At 26.7% G+C, this 20,564-nt stretch overlaps 1 protein-coding gene across 3 annotated transcripts in view; it reads left to right on the plus strand.

Moving 5' to 3' along the window:
* LOC123264392 (protein N-terminal asparagine amidohydrolase) overlaps window positions 1-20,564 on the plus strand; it is a 42,791-nt gene that overhangs the window by 18,084 nt on the left and 4,143 nt on the right. Inside the window, exons 1-5 of one of the 3 annotated variants that reach the window (XM_044727682.1) lie at window positions 11,584-11,673; window positions 14,859-15,046; window positions 17,795-17,860; window positions 19,806-19,988; window positions 20,069-20,277. In XM_044727682.1, coding sequence (XP_044583617.1) covers window positions 14,860-15,046; window positions 17,795-17,860; window positions 19,806-19,988; window positions 20,069-20,277 — 645 coding nt within the window. In that variant the 5' untranslated portion in view covers window positions 11,584-11,673; window position 14,859. Of the gene's footprint in view, window positions 1-11,583; window positions 11,802-14,858; window positions 15,047-17,794; window positions 17,861-19,805; window positions 19,989-20,068; window positions 20,278-20,564 lie in introns of those variants that run through there. The other 2 variants (XM_044727681.1, XM_044727680.1) reach the window with 2 other exon arrangements.

Here is a 20,564-nt window from a genome sequence, read left to right on the forward strand (position 1 = left end):
CAATCTGAAGGTATCTTTTTATGTTGCTGCACGGTTCAAATTAATATGTTTTGTATTTATATTCTTGGAATATTATGAATATATGTGATATATGATGTCATATATGTTCAATTTATATGTGATGTCATCAACAATTATATATGTTCTATATGACATCAATATAATAACATATGATGATCATATATTGTCATGCATGATATTTATTGCCACATATGTTCATGCATGAAGTTGCTAACCATCATATGTATCTCATATAACATCATATATTTTCAATGTTCATATGTGATGTGTGACGTCACACATAATCATATATGACGTAATGAACAATCATTTATGCCGTATATGTTCATATGTAATATTTAATGTTCCATATGATCATATACGGAGTTATACGATATCATATGAGTCCATATGACATCATATATAAACATGAGCATAAATTGTGTTATAAATCATCATATATGTCACATGTTACATCATTGACGTTCATATGTGATGTGTGACGTCACACATAATCATATATGATATAATTAATAATCATTTATGCCATGTTTGTTTATATGTACTATATGATATTCCACATGTTCATTTATGGATTTATAAGACATCGTATTTGTCACATATTACATCATAGATATTCATACATAAAGTTGTAGGATATTATACATGTCTTATAAGACATCATGAATATTCATATATGATGTGTGACATCACACATAACCATATATGATGTAATTAAGAATCATTTATTCTATATATGTTCATATGTAATATGTGATGTTCCATATGTTCCTATATGGAGTTATAAGACATCATCACATCATATATGTCCCATATGACGTCAGATATAAACTTGAGCATAAACAATGTTATAAACAATCATATGTATCACATATTACATATGATTATATAAATAGTCATATATTATTTATATAATCGCCTTGTGGATTATATAAATGTTAAAAATATCTGTATAATTATTGTAAGGTCCCTTAGGGAGCTTTGGCTTCAAGGTCTAAATTTTTGAATAAATAAATAAATAAATAAATAAATTACATCATACATGTTCATAAATAAAGTTGCAGAATTTTTTAGGTGTCTTATATGACATCATATATGTTCATATGTGCTTTTTGACGTCACACATAATCATATATAATGTAATTAACAATTATTTATGCCATATATGTTCATATGTAAAATGTGATGTTCCACATGTTCATATATGGAGCTATAAGACATCATATGCTTCCCATACGACATCATATATAAACATGAGCATATACTATGTTATAAAACATCATATATGTTACATAGTACATCATACATGTTCATGTATGAAGTTGTAGAATATTATACATGTCCTATATGACATCATATATGTTCATATGTGACATATGACATCACATTTGTCCATATTTAACGTAATGAACAATCATATGTGATATCACATGTGTCCATGTATAATGTAAACCATCATATATGTCTTATACGCCATTATATATGTCCATACATGATTTTATTATTCATCATGTGTTCTATATGATGCAATATATGTTTATATGCAAAATATCATATTATTTAAGTTCATATTTAACGCTATGAAGAATGATATATGAAAGTCATATGGCAATAAAAATATATGTTTATACATTAACAATTTTTTCCTCACAAAAAATTTATTAAACCATAATAATTAAGAATATTAATAAAGACATTTCATAAATAACATCCAAGCACGGAATTTAATGAAGTACTGCACTCTAGAACTCTATATAAAACACTATAAAATAATAATAAGGATTAAATGAGTACAAAGCTTGGATCGTGATGGTATAAAATATCATAATTAGAAGCCTTTATCCAATTAATCGTAAAAGATTCCTTGTAAGCATAAATAAAACCTTGTTTTACAAGAGCTTAAAATATCAACACGTTAAATATAATCCAACAAAGATAACGGTAATCTCGCTGAAATATTAATCCATGACGAGATTCCGTGACGATTAATTATCCGTATCGTTGTATTGGTCCCTAGAGTTAATTCTCCCTCTCTATCTTCTACTCCTATACTATCTATCCACACATACGTATAATAGGATAGATGGAGATTCGAGATCATCGTCTTCCCTGTCGTCATCTGCATCTCCTACCATCCATTCTCATCTACATCAATACGTTATATATGTAAATGGCTCACACTTATCCCACTGTGATTACTTGGTCAGCTGAGATCCGTATCCTCGGGTTATTAGGATCGTAATTAAACTGACTAATTAATCATTGGGTGCATTATTCTCATACACTTGCTAATACATATGCTAACGAGACAGCCTAATTTTTTTTTGAACTTCTACTCTAAAATTGTTACTTTTAATTTTTTCAAGTCAATAAATTTTTTGAAAGAAGTTCCAGTAGAATTTTTGGACATCAATAATTGAATTTTGGAAGGATTTTTGTACCTAAAAGTTCAAAAAAATAAGTAGTAAGTTGATTTTTTGCAAGAAATTCCAAAATGTTCAATTTTTTACTAGTTTTATATTTTTTGGAAAAAATTTATTTATTATATTAATAATTTTAAAAATTTCATCCAATTTTTTTTTTTAACTTTAAAATTTTTACTTTTAATTTTTTTAAGTCAATAAATTTTTTAAAAAAAGTTCCAGTAGAATTTTTGGACATCAATAATTGAATTTTGGAAGGATTTTTGTATCTAAAAGTTCAAAAAAATAAGTATTGTTGATTTTTTGCAAGAAACTCCAAAATGTTCAATTTTTTACTAGTTTTATATTTTTTGGGAAAAATTTATTTAGTACATTAATAATTTTCAAAATTTCATCCAATTTTTTTCCAACTTCAACTTTAAAATTTTTACTTTTAATTTTTTTAAGTCAACAAATTTAAAAAAAAAAATTCAAGTAAATATTTTTTTTTCTTTTCGGTTTATGTTTTGCGAGTTACGAGACGGAAATTGAGTTTGACAGTCTCGGATCTTCGTAATACGACAGACGCCTTGGAAATATCATTTTCCGTGACATATTGCGAATCTATTTCTCTATACAATATTTTATTTATTTTCCTCATTAATATATTTGTTCATCTATTGTTATTATTCTGCTGTACCCATAAAATATCGCTGGTTAAAGGTAAACATCTTTGCTCAGAGCAAATATTTTCTTTAATGATACCCGGGAAAATATATACTTTAATAAATCAATAATTTATTTTTTTTATTAGTTTTTCTATTAAATTTTGTTATTTAGCTTCGGGACTTTTTGATAAAAATATAATTTTTTATCGATGTATTATCTCGCTCCATGCTTTCTATAATTTATAAAATAATAATATTATATATAATATAATATAATATAATAAGACGGGAGATAGCGTATGACGTAAAGGTTCATAAAAAACGTGGTAATAATAAATGTGAGATAAAATTTTATTTAAAACGAGTCAATTTTATGAGTAAATAAATTTATGATAGATAATTATTGAGAAATATAATTATGTCAACAGATTAATAAAAACTTTTTTTTTTAATAGTGTGATCATAATTTTTAATAAAATTCTAACTTTTGTCAAAAAAAAAAAAAAAATAACACAATATGAGTTTCTTTAATTTATTTTTATAGAAAAAAAAATTTTTTTGTAACAAAATTTATCCAAAAATTCCTAATTTAACTGAAATTTTTTAAATAATTTATTTTAAAATAATATAGAAAAGTTCTATTAATTTTTACACTATTGCATCGGTAAAAAATAATAAATGTAAAAAATTAATAAGATAAATAATTATTGTTTAATATAAAAAATTACACTAATATAAAATATTTTTACTAAAATTACTAAAAAATTTACCGAAGCCTTCAGTAAAAATTAATCTAAGTTACGAAATTGTCTACTGACTAAAGCGGCGCTGTAATCGCTGAAGACTTCTCAGTTGTATAAAAAAATTACACATTTTTGTGATCAGTTGTTGCCGAATTACAGTTAATTCTAATTCAATTTTATGCAATTAGTAAAATATTATTTGTAAAAAGGTACTTTAATGATATTTGTAATTTTTTTTTTATTATAAGCTATTATTATATACACAGAAAGAAAAATGTTCTTGAATCAAGTAAATAATTTTGAAGAACTTTATCTTCTTGATTTGAGTAAAAAAATTTTTAAACAGAAATTTTTACTTGGTCTAAGTAAATTTTACTTGATTCAAGAATTTTTCATCTTGATTCAAGACAATTATCCTCTTCAAAATTATTTTCTTGGTTCAAAAATTTTCCTCTTGAATCAAGTTAATTTTTTTTTAGTGTATACATTTTCAAGTGAACTAACCTTAAAAAATAAATATATTTAATAATATTAATTAAAAATTCAACCTCATCAAACTGAAATCAAGTTTTTCCAAAATATGAAACCTATAAAAGTAATAATAATTTTCTATTAACTAAAATATTTCCAATAATTCTATTCTATGTATGTAGTAAGCTGCATTAATTTTTTTTAACAAAAAAAAATTTTCTTTTCTTGTAGAAAAATTTAAAACTCAGAAATTTTTCTTGAATTAAAAAACTTCTTCAAAACAAATTTTTTGACCGAAAATTTTTTCCTTAAACCAATTAAAAAATTATTTTCCCAATAAGCAATTAAATAAAAATGTACCATAAATAAATGAAAGCCCCTTAGGTTACAATAGCAATGAATAATCCTTAAGGTATTACCGTTTTACCAACCGTTAGGATTCTCCGGATTTTTATTAACCATTTTATTTATCTCATCTCATCTCGTCTCCTTATTCCCGTCGATTCTTCCTTTCTTACATCCTAACTTTCTTATTTTCTTCCTACAATGTTGAATCCCCGTCGGATCGATTCGCGGAATGAGGTAATCGATGATAGTACCGAGTTTGTACGATTGAATAAATAACTACCGCGTATTCACAGAGAACCACAGCATCCAATCCAATATCCGTCTATCTAGCAGTGCATAACACAGCACCGCATCCTAGTGTATCGGTTGTTGCTTTCTCTCCTCTCGTGGGATTACTTTGCCCGCTTTCTGCCGCGCAAAAAATTATTTATATTACGTGAATCATCCTCAATCGCTGGAAAAACTGAATACCGTCTGCCATTATTTAAAAAGTTTATACAGATATTATATTTATTATTCTGCTAACTCACAACTGGGATTAAATATTTCCGCGTATTGATCAATACCAAGCCGATCTATCCTCTGGTTCTTATTTATATTTGAATAACTTTCCTGTGATTAATCACGAACGAAGAAAGACGTGATTTATGGAAGCACTGGTTCTAACTTTAACATAAATAAATAAATGAATAAATAAACCTTAATCTTATCTGCTAGCTTGGATGATAAAATAGAAGCTAGTTAATGATCGCTGATCGGCAAAAATAGTTGGAATTGTGCAAAAACTGACAATGCAATGTGTGATACATGACATGTAAATTGTAAATATGTTAAGTGTGTGTAACTTGACAACCGACATTGAAAATACCATACGAATGGATGTTTCATGCAGACGAGACTCGTCGGGATTCGAGACACCAATAATTAAGGTAATGGCTACTTTTCAAGTGGATTTCCGTGTGGTTGAATCTCTGATGCACTTACTACTCACTGTCTTATACATGATATGTTATAGGCATGTACATACGTTCTAAGCTTCGATGTTTGAGTATGAATGTGTGGATGTGTGCTGCTAATACTGTACGAGTTCTCAGCGATTACGGTCACGAATAACAACCAAGAAAGCACCCACAAGTTATTTCTTTAATTTGCCATTGCTTTATTTTCGACTTCCTGTTTGTTTAAATCGTTACTTTGGATTGAGCTAATGATGGAAATTGATTTTTTAAGGCTATTAAGCCTTAAAATTTTTAATAAAAATTTTATCGTTGAAAGTTTGAAAGTTTGAGAGGTTTTTAGTTAAGATTTTTTGTCAATACTGTTTTTTTGGGAACAAGAGAAGAGGCTTCAACGGGGATGGTGAAAAATTAATGGGTTAGTGGCACAGTTGATGTGGTTAAAATTTGGAAAGGATCGATCGAGTGGTTTTGGAGAAATTGGGGGTGTCAAATTTTGAAAAATGATAATTTTTTGAAATTAATGTTATTTAATTAGTAAATTAGTTCCGAAATTGGAAAATATTTTGATTTTTATGTAGTTTTCGAAAAGTAGAGGATTTTTGGAAATTGATTTTGTGTTCATGCTGTTTTTTTGGAAACAAGAGAAGAGATTTAGGCAGTATAGGTGGAAAATTAATGTATTAGGCGTGTATTTGGTGTAATTGGAATTTGGAACGAATCGATCGAGTGGATTTGGAGATATTGGGGGTGTCAAATTTTGGAAAATGCTAATTTTTTAAAATCAATGTTATTTAATTAGTAAATTAGTTCTAAAATTGGAAAATATTTATGGTTTTAGAAAAATAAAGGATTTTTGGAAATTGATTTTGTGTTCATGCTGTTGTTTTTGGAAACAAGAGATGAGATTTAAGTAGGATAGCTAGAAAATTAATGTATTAGGGGTGCATTTAGTGTGATTAGAATTTGGAACAAATCGGTCAAGTGGTTTTGGAGAAATTGGGAGTGTCAAATTTTGAAAAATGCTAATTTTTGAAATTAATGTTATTTAATTAGTAAATTAGTTCCGAAATTGGAAAGTAATTTAATTGTTATAAAGTTTCAGAATAATAAAGAATTTTTGGAAATAGATTTTTTGTTTATGCTGTTGTTTTTAGAAACGAGAGAAGCGACTTGAGTAGGATAGGTGGAAAATTAATGTATTAGAGGTGCATTTGGTGTAATTAAAATTTGAAACAAATAGATCGAGTGGATTTGGAGACATTAGGGTTGTCAAATTTTGGAAGATGAAAATTTTTGAAAATAATGCAAGTTAGTCATTAAATCTTATTAGATTCAATCTTTTACAACATTTTTTTGGTTGAAGAATTTTTGGACATCAATAATTGAGTTTTGGAAGCATTTGTGTACCTAAAAGTTCAAAAAAATAAATATTAAGTTGATTTTTTTCAAAAAATTTCAAAATTTTCAATTTTTTACTAGTTTTATATTTTTTGGAAAAAATTTATTCAATACATTAATAATTTTCAAAATTTCATCCAATTTTTCGATAATAAATACTCAAAAAATCACAATAAAAAAAAAGAAGTTTTCCCATCTAAATTTAACATTTTCGATATAAATCATCCAGAAAAACAAAAGTAACAGTTGTTCCACGACATCTGATATCTCAGGCATTAATCCTCCGTAGCTTATTTATATTTATACCTCCCTAATATAAAAAAAGTACTTTCTCATCGTATTTAAAACTTTTATCACTTTTAAACACACAAACTCGAAGAATCTAATTTAAATTCGAAAACAAAATATCCAGCTGAACGTTTTATTGGTTAATTTATCAACGGATAAGCCAATCAGTGATTTTTTTTCTAAAAGCTCATGTCTGGTTTATCAGCTGAGAATGCCCCAGATAAACCGATCACCCATCACCCATCTACATTTATAACACGTTTCCTCACGCGTTTTTAAACACATATCGATATCGACACTTGTTTCTATTCTATACCGATTAATCTCGATACTCATGTCGGCGCGATATGACGCCTATAATTATCACCATCACCGCGTAAATAACTACTAATACATATTATATTATCAGAAGATTATACTGAAGCGAGTCGAGAATTGATGGAGCGTTGAGTTCGCGTAATTTTCAAAAATCATAACAAGATAAATCCTTCAAACTCCCTGATAAGCTTTGATAATATTCTAGTTTGAAAGCATGAATTTTGAACGTTTTCTAAAGCTCGGTAAAAAAAATGCTTTTTTTTACAAGTACACAAATAATTTTTAAAAAAATTTTATTCTATTAAAAAAATTGTATAAGTTTTGAACTTATACAAATTTATACAATTTTTTAATGAAAAATTTACATTTTTAATTTAACAATTTTTATAATAAAAAAATTGCATTTTTCAAAGTACACTGATAGAAGGATTTAACTATTAATAATTTAATTTATTTAAGGACAATTATTAAATTTATTAAATTTTAATAAATATTTTTTAATATTTAATAAATATTTATTTGGGAGAAAAGTACATTTATTAATAATTAATTAGTATTTATTAATAGTTAATAAATATTTTGTTGAGTGAATTTGTTTCGCTTGAAATGTCATATGATATGAAGATTGCTTATAAACAAAAATCATCTTCACAAATTATTTGCATTAATTATATTACATTATAATAACGTTTATTGTAAAATACCAAATTCTATCACAGCTCATAATTATCTTTTATATTTCTAAATATTAAAAACGTTAATTTATTTAGTGAATTGAATTATTATCATGTATTCCAGCTATAGGATTATAAAAAGTGTCAAAAGAAAATTGCTAATTTTGCTTTTTATTTTAAATAAATATTTGTTAACAGTTAATAAATTGTACTTAATAAATTACTTATTAACTGTTAATAAATATTTGTTGACTGTTAACAAATATTTATTAACATTTAATAAATCGTATTTGATAAATAATTTATTAACTGTTAATCAATATTTATTAAGAACATGTAGGACAGAGAATATTCAAATTTTGGACAAAATACTGAGACGCTTTTTGACCAAGTAATTTTTGAACAAAAAATCATTAAACTGAGCAGGAGTATGTTAATAATAGTCCTTCGTAAATTGATTCTTTTATTTTTAAATTTAATCATTGAAAAAAAATAACAAAATGATAAATAAATAGGTAAAGTTCACGCGTAAAACTGCCTTATCTCCGGGTCCATCATATATTCATGTAAATAAACTTTACTATAAAGAAATTACTCATAAACTTACAACCAATATAATCTTTGAGATTGATTTAATTTTTTGGTTAATCTTTACTTTAGTTTAGATTACTTATAAGACAGAATTATTAAAATGCAACTAGGTTTGAATAGAAAACTAATTATCAACAAAAAATTTCATTTACTATAGTAAATAAACTATAGTTTAATTTTTTTGAACGGTGTTGGGAGTAATGACAGTCAGCCTGATAATCTTCAGTGCATTTTATGTGTTTCAAATAAACAATCCGATATATTCAATTGGCATTTGTTATCACTAGTCCAAACTGAATTACCGACAACAGACTGTAATACATGCTCTTAAATCCTGATGTTAAAAAATCATTTATTAACAGTTAATAAAGGTTATTATAAACAAATTTCTCTATCAGTGTAAAATTCAAAATTTGGACTTCATCTTACACTGATTGAAAGATTTCTTACTATTTAAAAAGATTTCTTTGTATTTAAGAAATCATTTCTTAAACATCATTTTTTAATATTTAAAAAATATTTCTTAAATACAAAGAAATATTTCTTAAATATTAAGAAATATAAATACTAAAAAATATTTCTTAAATACAAAGAAATATTTCTTAAATATTAAGAAATATAAATACTAAAAAATATTTCTTAAATACAAAGAAATATTTCTTAAGTACTAAGAAATATTTTTTAAATGCTAAGAAATGATGTTTAAGAAATGATTTCTTAAATACAAAGAAATCTTCTTAAATGCTAAAAAATCCTTCTATCAGTGTAACAAAAATAATTTATGTTCTGAGATGTACCAAATTTAAGCATATAATATAATAAAAAACGAAGAATTTGAAACAGATTTAAATTGAAGCGTTTCCATAAAACACAAAAGATAAATTAAGATAATTAACTTGGTAAAAAAGTTGAGTATATATATATATATATATATATATATGGATATATAATAAAAATAAAAATGAGCATCACAAGCAATTACAAAGGTAGATCCCTGAAATTACTATGACGCAGGGAAAATTAGCGTCTACCACCCCATTCGCCGGTATAAGATTACACGCCGGCGATGGCTATCGCCATTGTATCGCCAGGAAATTACACTCCTCGAAAATTCATTGTATCAGAATACACACATACCCTTACAATCAGAAGAAGATAGAACACATGAAGAGTCAACTTAACTTAACTATATTGCTTATATCAAACCGTCCTGCACGGAAAAAAAAATTATTTCCACCTAGAATATTAAGTTTTTTACTAGAGTTTTCTTGACTTAAAAAAAACTGGTTTTCTTAATCTTAAAATACAACGTTTTATTATAAGGCTAGTTTTTTAACAGTCAGAAAACTTTATTCTTATAGTTAAAAAAACTTTCGTATTCTAATCACAAAAATATCAATTTTTTATCCATAAGGAAAAATTTCCTAGGTATAAAAAAATTTTTTTTTCAGTGTGATGTCTTCAAGTAAAATCTGCTCATCTTCTTCCTTTTTTTTCCAAATTCAAAAATTGACACCAATTTTTGTCTAAAAAAACTTGAATGATATTTCGGTTCCAGATATGAAGGATTAAAATTCAAAAGCAAGCGAGTTAACACACATATAAAGCATATAAGATGAGCATAGTTCATACAAAACTAAACTACAACTACAAGAGAGCAGTCTCAATACGATGTTTCGGATTTTTCCACATCATCCTGTCTCTATCCGGTCCATTCGTTCTTACAGATTTAATCTAGCACATATGAACACAACAGACAACAGACAACAGACAACAGTTACTGGCAGTGTGTTCGTATGTGCTTAATCCTTTTCTGGTGTGCTTTATTCCCATCTCCATCTCCTCCAAGTGAACCCAGATCCTATCACTCCTTTATTCCCTCATCTATATTCTCTGCCTCTCCTTTTTTTCTTCTTCTTTCCTCCGGTACATCAGCCCGGGCTTGTTAATATAAATCTTTACACACATCAGAAGGTTATTTTATTCATATATCACAAATACTTAATTGATTTTTTCTTTATAAAAATTTAATAAATTTTTTTTTCAACAGCAAACTACTTATAGGCATTTTTTTTTCTCAAAAGGTTATTTAATTAATTAATATTTACTTTAACTTGATTAAAGATAGATTTTTCTTACGAAATAACCTTAAAATGTCCTCAGAAATTTTGATTGGTTAATCAAATGACGTCATTAATAATTTACTTGCAGCGCCATCAAAGCGGGAAATTTAAATTAAAAAAATTGTTTTTTTTTAATTTAAAAAAAAAATTAATTATTGACATTTTAAGGGTCAGAAAAATATTTTTAATTGTAAATTTAAGATTAATGCACTGAAAAAAAAATTATTTGACTTAAAAAAAAATATTTTAATTAAGAAAAAAATTATTTTTAAAAAATCTTTAATATTGTGTGATTTGAGCCTATTTGCAATGCAAATTATTTTATTATCATTTTTATTGTTATTGTTATTGTTGACTATGGCAGTGTTTAGCTTAATCGACAGTCACATTAATATGTATAAGCTTATACATCTGTACAGCACGCGTGTGTTGTACGTATCTACTCAGAATTCTGAATATTTGTGGTTGGCTGTTTTGATTTGGACTCCTCCCATTGCTGACGTAGGACGCATGTCAGCCAATCTGTTCGGACAATGATAAGGAAGGCTATAATTAGCAGAGATTTGTTAATAAGCCGGACACATTTCATTATGGTAGGTTTGGGGATACCAAGTGACTGGTGGTTCGTCGAGTTAATAGTCGATACATTTTATCCGAGATCAGTTCAGTGTAAATAATAATTTATATTTGTGTTTGCGATTGCAATATTGAGGATGATTGTTGTTTGATCTCTGAGTTTTGAAAAGTTTTTTTTTTTTGTCGGAACGGTAGTTATTTTTGTGAAAATTTGTTCTTAAGTAAGTTGCATTTTTTGGCTAGTGATTAAATTGTTTTTTTAATCGACGCGTATGAATAATTTTGATTGCAATGATTTTTGAACTCAGAAAAATTTAAAGTATACACAGAAGAATTTTTTTAGTGGAAAAATTTTGGAATTGAGTGGAATTCAAATTTTATAATTTTGGATTTTTTTGAGGCTTTTTGGAGTGCTGGAATTTTTATTTTGATTGATAAACTTTTGAGTAAAAATTCCAAATTTTTATTTAAAATTTTTTTTAAGGCTTTTTGATGAATAAAATGTTGAAATTTTGAATTTTTTATTTTAATTAATGAAATTTTTAAACAATTCTTAAGTAAAAGTTCAAAATTTATAATTTTTAAAGCCTTAATCTTTAATTCAAAACAATATTAAAATTTTGAACATTATTATTTTAATTTGGATAATGTGGAATTCAAATTTTATAAATTTGGATTTTTTTGAGGCTTTTTGGAGTGCTGGAATTTTTATTTTGATTGATAAACTTTTGAGTAAAAATTCCAAATTTTTATTTAAAAATTTTTTTAAGGCTTTTTGATGCATAAAATGTTGAAATTTGAAATTTTTTATTTTAATTAATGAAATTTTTAAACAATTCTTAAGTAAAAGTTCAAAATTTTCATTTTTTAAGCTTTAATCTTAAATTCAAAAGTTAAATTTAACTTTTGACCCTCAATAATTTTGAATATTTAAAAAATTATCCAACATTTAAAAAAAAAATTCAAAATCAAAATTATTTTCAAAGAAAAGTCCGAAAATTTCTGTTAGTTTATAATTTTTAATTCCACAGTCTAAATTTATAAAATAATTAAAAAATTATCCAACATTTAAAAAAAAAATCAAAATCAAAATCATTTTTTAAATAATAAGTCCTAAAATTTCTGTCAGTTTTAAATTTTTAATTCCACAGTCCAAATTTGTAAAATAATTGATATTTTATAAATAACTTGATTTGCAAAAGAAACTCTAAAATGAGTTTAAAATTTCTCTCTGTAAATTTAGAACCTTTCAAATGAATTAAAACACATTTAATTACTTCCACCAATTAAATAAAAAATAAATCGCTAGTCTCAAATACAAACTGAAAACATTTCGCAATTACAAAAGCAAGTAACAAACGATCCATTGACTCTAAACAACAATTCTCGCCGATTCTTATCAATTTTAGCAATAGGTCTCTTTTGATCTTCTATTCACACTCATCTACTTTTTACAATTTTTTTTTCATCTCATTTTAGTGCCAGCTAGACTAAACGTACAGCTTGTTACTTGTTATACAAGCACATTGTCGCGGGTTAGACGTATACTCGGCTGACTTGACACGAAAGCACGTCACGAATTTTCTATAACAATAGTAGTGATCTTCGATCCTTATAGATCTCTCTTTTTGATCTTTAGTCTCGTTAGTAACCTCCTTTGTATTATAAATAAACCACCATCATTATCATAACCCCCATTTATGAATTATGAATAACTAAATAAACAAACGAAAGTTATTATTAGTTTAAATGAATAAATTATTGTTACTGTTAATTATTACACTTTCTTCGTTATCGCAATCCGTTTAACCGCTTAGTTGAACTTTGGATTCAATATCGCTACTCTACTCTTTATTTTTATTTATTTACATATTGATCTTTTTAAATAATCGTTAACCTGCGTATTTATTTACAAGTTTTATTTAATAGTCGCATTTGTTTAATAACAAGTAGCGCTTTTTATATTATTGCTATTATCACTTATTTAATTTATGTTGTGAAATTTGTTATGTAAACTAAGTGTTCAATTAAGAGAATTAAAAATCATTTTATTTTTTTTGCAATATTAAAAAAAAAAAATATATTATTAATTTAAGGAAAAATTATTTTAAAGAGATCTTTATCTTTTAATTCAAAAAATTTTTTGTCTTGAATAAAATTTTTATCTATTTTGTTGCTTAATAACCTTAAAATGTTCTCAAAAAATTCTTATTGGTTAATCAAATGACGTCATTGTTACATGCAGCGCCATTAAAGCGGCAAATTCAAATTTTATAGCAATTTTTTTTGTCATTGCTATAATTTTATTTTTTAATAAAAAAATTTTATATTTTTATTTTAACAACAAATTTGTTTATTAAAAATTATAAAAAAATTTTTTTTATTTAAACGCAATCTGGAAAAAATATTTAAGACTTATTTTTAAAGTTATAAAAATTTTCAAAGGATTTTAAATGAGTTTTTATTTATTATCTTGTTTTTTAAAACAGAAATTAAAATTAAAAATAAAATTTTGGTGATAATATTAAAAAATACATTTTTTTTAATTAATAAGTTGATATAATTATATCTTTTAATATTAACTATTATAAACATATTGACTAATAAAATTGATTCGTTTGAATAATATTACTTTTATTATATTTTTTTTGAATTGCTAATGAAATAATTTACGGAAAAACAGAAAACATAAAAAATAAACAGATTTAATGCGTGATTTTATCATATAAGAATCTTTTTTTTTTGCATATAAATAAGTATGAAAATATACGGAACGAAGATAAGGATAGAGAATAGTGCAAAAGAGTCAAGCACGTGTGGTACGTGCTGCGGAAATGAGGGTAAGATAAAATTCTGAAAAAAATAAAAAAATAAAGCGAGACGAATCAGGATAAAAAGTAAAATAAGAAAAAAAAAATCTTTTTCGTCGGCGATGAAATTAATACCCACGAAATGCGACTTAATACGCGAGCATAAAATATTATGGCCCTTGTGTAATGTTCTGCGCGCTTTGAATGATGGGATGTGTTAAATAAAAATAAATAAAAATACACGATAATAATAATAAACCGAGCGAAAAAAAATAAGTGACAAATAAATTTTAAATGTGTCAAGCGTATTGTAGAGGAAGGGAATTAAAGCGCGAAAGCATTCATAAGGGTTACTGAGCTGGATTTGTAATGTGTACATTTCGAATTGTACACAAGTACACTTAAATTTGTTATTTATTTTTTTTTTTAAATATATGCAATAAATTTTTTTTTTTTTTTTTCTAATAGGATGGTGTTGGTGGTAAACGGAGTCCTGCAAGAGGAGCCTCCGATCGACAGCCGGTCGCTCTATGCAGCTCATCCAATTTATCGTGAGACGGCAGCTCAATTGCATTCAATGCCCGCGAAATTAGTTGGTCCAGTTGGCCTTCTCTATGTCCAGCAACGAGAAATGGCGGCAACGCTTCCTCATGACAGTGAGTACACTGTAAAAAAAGCGGTGTTAAAATGGACTCATTTTAACACCGCTATGTAACACCTGTGTATTAACACCAGTGTAGCGGTGCTCTTTTGCGGTGTTAAAAATCCGGTGTTAAACCGGTGTAATATCGGTGTTAATTCGGTGTAACAGTAGAATAATTTTACACCGTATCGGAGTATGAATATTACATGATCCATGAAATACAATTAATATTTAATATTTATCAAAATGAGACAAACAACATTTATTTAAGAATTTTCAATTTATAAAATTACGCAAAAATTGATTTAATGAATGTTATACAACAAGTTAAATAGTATTTACAATATTAAATGTTTAGGAACAATATAATAATTATTTTTATCGTAACCATGATGTTTCTCATAATATAATGGATGTTTCAAACATGAAAAATCTACAGCTGTGTAAAAATAAATTATCTATATGAAAATCATTTAAAAAACGTTCAAAATTGTCGTAAAATTGTTCTAAAAATGTTTCAAATTTGTTGTAAAAACACTCTAAAACTGTCCAAAAAATGTTCCAAAAGCCGACAAAAAAAAAGCAGCAAAAGCAGCAAAGCAGCTTTTTTTTTTTGTTCTTATTTACATACCCGAGTCGAAATTTAAATCGTAGATTCAACGTATTGAACGTTCAAATCGTAGGTTGAGCGTATTAGACGTTGAAAACGTAGGATCAACGTATTGAACGTTGAAATCGTCATTTGAACGTAATAGACGTTAAAAACGTATGTTGAACGTATCCAACGTATTATAAATGTGAAGAGAACCAATAATGAGTGAAAATAAGTAATAATAAATAAGTAAGTTAATAATAAATAAATAAATAAAAAAATAAGTAAATAAAACTACTCAAATAACTACACATGTTTGAAACGTAAATAAACAAAAAAAAATTTTTTTTAGTTTTGTTAGGGAGATTTTACATTTCTTAGCTTAAATTTACCATTTTTTTTTTTGACGGAAATGCTTTATCGAAATTTTTTACCCTCGGAATGGTTTCCAAAATTATGTAAAATTTTATAAAATATCATTCATACGATTTTATACCAAAAATGGCCTCATAAATCTGTATATAAAATGATAACTTTTTATCCAATTTTATAAAATTTTGTACCACTGGATTTTTACAAAAAAAAAAAAAATAAAATTTTCAACTTCCCGCTAAGAAAATTAAAAATGTGTAGTTATTTGAGTAGTATTAATATTACTATTTTCACCCATTATTGGTTCTCTTCACATTTATAATACGTTGGGTACGTTCAATATACGTTTTTAACGTCCGTTACGTTCAAATGACGATTTCAACGTTCAATACGTTGATCTTACGTTTTCAACGTCTAATACGCTCAACCTACGATTTAAACATTCAATACGTTGAATCTACGATTTAAATTTCGACTTGGGTAGATATAGATATACTAACGATTAGTGGATTTTTAGTTTATTGCTAATTATAAATAAACTACATTGAATTAGACCGAGATCTTCGAAAGGACTTAAATTTAAATCATACTGAAGCGTATAAAAAAATATGGACTTGATCGGTTAAGTTTTTCGGCAGTTATCGTGATCACGCCAGTTTCCATGCTTACATTTGACAGCCGGACGTCCACGGAATAATTTTTTTTATTTATTTAAAAAGCAAAATATATTTTAAAAATGTCATAAGTGTTGAAGCTAGTGTTTTTCCATGGCATTTATGTGTAAATATTGTTCTACAAGTGCGATAGAAAATAAATAGAGACAATTTTAGTTCAAGAAATCGTTTGATTTTTGCAAGGCGAGTGTAGAGCAAAACCTCATCCACTTCGCTTATGAGGCGTGCAATAAATTTTTTTTTATGCATAGCTCTTGGGTCTGGAATTTTTTAATTTCTTGCTCATTTTTTGAAAAAATTATTAAAAATATATTTTTTTTAGGGACTAAAAAAAATATTTAAAAATCGATTTTTACGCCCGCTTTATATTTATTTAAATATCCAAAGAAAATAAACAACATTGAGTATAAAAAATGACTGTATTAAACTTGGTCGACTTATAAGATTTATCTGCATATGAACTTAGTACCTCTTAAACCAGAATAATAAAATAAGAAAGCAGGGAGCGGAGTGACACGCGTGAAATTACAATCAATTAATATCAATTATTTACATAAATGTCCAGATCGTCTTGAGTAATTCAATAACAGCTTTTTTAACGTATCCATCAGCGGTTATTAAATACCATCAATCGCTCAATATAAGTCGATTCGCGTTTTATTAGATTACTATTGAATAAAATTAAACTAAAAAAAAAGAAAAAAATTAAAAAAGAGGAAAAATAAAAATTGCAGGTTGCGGTAATGGTTCGTTAAAAATTAAAAATTACACAACAATATTGACTTAAAAGTAAAAGCGACGCAATATTAACTGTCGTAGAGATTATTATCGATAATTCACGACTGTACTCGAGCTCAGGGGTGCCAATTACCGGCTACAACTATAGGAACAGCATTCAACTCTCTTTAAATGAAAGAGGATACGATAGAACTAATAAAAAAGTTTTACGACCAAAGGGTTTAATTTTTTTAGCTTCATGTATATCTATATATCTATATATTATGTAGTAGTGAAAAAGGAAATAAAGACAAGTTGATTGGTAAAGTAATCTGACCGTAACCCTTTTCCTTACGCTATCTATATTTAACTTTTATTCAACATCTTTTTGCTTAATCTGTTTCAGAGAACGTGAGTATTCTTGGATCAGACGACATGACCACGTGTATAATTGTTGTTGTTAGACATTCTGGTGAGTTATTATTATTTATAAAAATAATATTGTAGCTAGTCATGTATCTTACATACGGTAACACATACGCCATATATCGTCACATATGTATCATATCCGTAGCCAATAAGACCTATGTTCTATATATGATCAAGTATGCATCATACATGATTATGTATGCTTTTTATACAGTCAAATAATTAATATATGGTCACATATGAGAATCATATATGATCATATATGTTCTATATATGATCATATATGTATTCCATATGGTCACATATCGACGTTTTAATTAACTAACTGTTTTAATTAATTAATTGTCTAACTTAATTTTAGAGAATCTTCCATTTGAACGAAAAAACAATTGGTTCAAAATTTATTATCACTTTAAAAAACAATTTAATATCTAATACAGGTAATTATATTTTGATTTAGATGATTCAAATAATTTATAATTGGATTATTGCTACATAAAAATATTAAAAAATCACCCTCTTAATAATAAGGAGTTAGACCAATTGCTAATTAGACCGTCGATATGTGTCATATATGACCAATGATCACATATGCTTAATATATGATCATGATCATCTATATTATCAAGAGAATACGAAAAATTTTATGTCTTGGATAGTCAGATGATAAAATCAGTTTTTTCAGTAAAATTTAGTGTCATTGTAAAGGTCTTGACTTGAATTTGTGCCTTTTCAAAATTTCATATCATTTTCACCGATAGTTAATTTATGGTGATAAGTATTTAGGCTGCATTCGAAAATGCTCCTTCTCTAGATAAATAATTAAGAAATGACCTTGTATCTTGTGAAATATTGACATTTTTAAAGATATAAGCTCACCCCGACATTACACTCATCGAGATCTTTCATTTGAGTACCCACATCAATTTTTCATATATTTATACATATTATATATATGAATATATGAAAAATATATCAAAATGCTTGTGGGTACTCAAATGAAAGCTCTTGATGGGTGTAAGATCGAAATGAGCTTATATCTTTAAAAACGTCAATAATTAAGAAATGACATTGTATCTTGTGAACTATTGACATTTTTAAAGATATAAGCTCGTCCCGACATTACACTCATCGAGACCTTTTATTTGAGTACCCACATCAATTTTTCATATATTTATATATATTATATATATGTATATATGAAAAATATATCAAAATGCATGTGAGTACTCAAATGAAAGCTCTTGATAAATGTAACATCGAAATGAGTTTATATCTTAAAAAATGTCAATAATTAAGAAACTACCTTGTGTCTTGTTAACTATTGACATTTTTAAAGATATAAGCTCGTCCCGACATTACACTCATCAAGACCTTTCATTTGAGTACCCACATCAATTTTTCATATATATACATACATATTATATATATGAATATATAAAAAATATATCAAAATGCATGTGGGTACTCAAATGAAAGCTCTTAATAAGGGTAACATCGGGATGAGCTTATATCTTCAAAAACGTCAATAGTTAAGAAAGTACAATTTAATTTCACAAAACTCATTATTTAATGAACCAAAATTTTATTTATTAATAGTTCACAAGTTACGGCTGTCACATAGTGACTGCAAGGTTGCTAGTATATGCCATAAATATTAGCATATATGTAATACATATAATAAAATATGCTTTGTATAGGTCACATATTTCATATATGGTCATATATGACCAACCATCACATATGTACTACATTTTTTTTTTTAAATTAATCTTCTGTGGGTGTAATTGCTAAAGTATAAAAAATAAAATGCAGTAAATATGTTAGTCTTGGTATATACTCGGAATGGAAGATTAAATTTCCTGTATCTCACCTAACCCGATAGCCATTTATTATCTCCGCACATTGAACATTATACATTAGACATTACAAGTAACAAGTAACAAGTTACACGTTACACTTTACACATCGGATACTTTAATTTATAGGATCAGGCGCTGTTGCGCTGGCACATCTTGATGGTGCTGGTACCGAAGATGCTGCGGCTGCAATGGTCCAGAGGGTGACGGAACTCGCGCTCGGGTTTCCTGAAGGCCGGGTTGAGCTCCAGCTTGTCGGCGGATACTCGGATCCTAGAAATTACTCCGAGGAATTGTTTTATAATATTTTATGTAAGTAATAGATTAAATAAATAGGACACTTATTAGAAAATGAAAAAAATAAATGATAAATGATAATTAACCTTTAATAGCTGCCTTTCACAAGCAACCCATTGAAATCGACCTGACACTCTGTTGCGTGGGCGAGCTTAACACCACTGTCAGAGGAGGAATCCATTGGCCCGTCATTTATGGAATTGGGCTCAATGTTAAGACTGGAGAAATATTCCCGGCAACCTTCCCGGATAAGGGCCCTGATCAAGCTTTGAGGTCTGCGAGGCACTTGACAGGAGGACAGCAAGTAAGCTTATTTTATGATATATTAATTTATTATTTATTGCAACAAAAATAATTATCAATATTAAGGTAAAGTACCCAGTAGTTTAACAGATTTCAAAGTAAAACATATTTGACTCTACTTTTAATATATAAAGATGTAATTATTAGTTCAAATTAGTGATTTTCATGAAAATGTAAACAATTTTAAATTGATTGAAGCGCAAAATAACAAAAATAATTGGTTATTTATATTTTGACAACGTTTTTAAAAAAGACTATGAAAGGAGTAGTAGTTGAACAATCAATTCT

The sequence above is a fragment of the Cotesia glomerata genome, linkage group LG4, assembly GCF_020080835.1.
Source record: "Cotesia glomerata isolate CgM1 linkage group LG4, MPM_Cglom_v2.3, whole genome shotgun sequence".
Taxonomy (NCBI): domain Eukaryota; kingdom Metazoa; phylum Arthropoda; class Insecta; order Hymenoptera; family Braconidae; genus Cotesia; species Cotesia glomerata.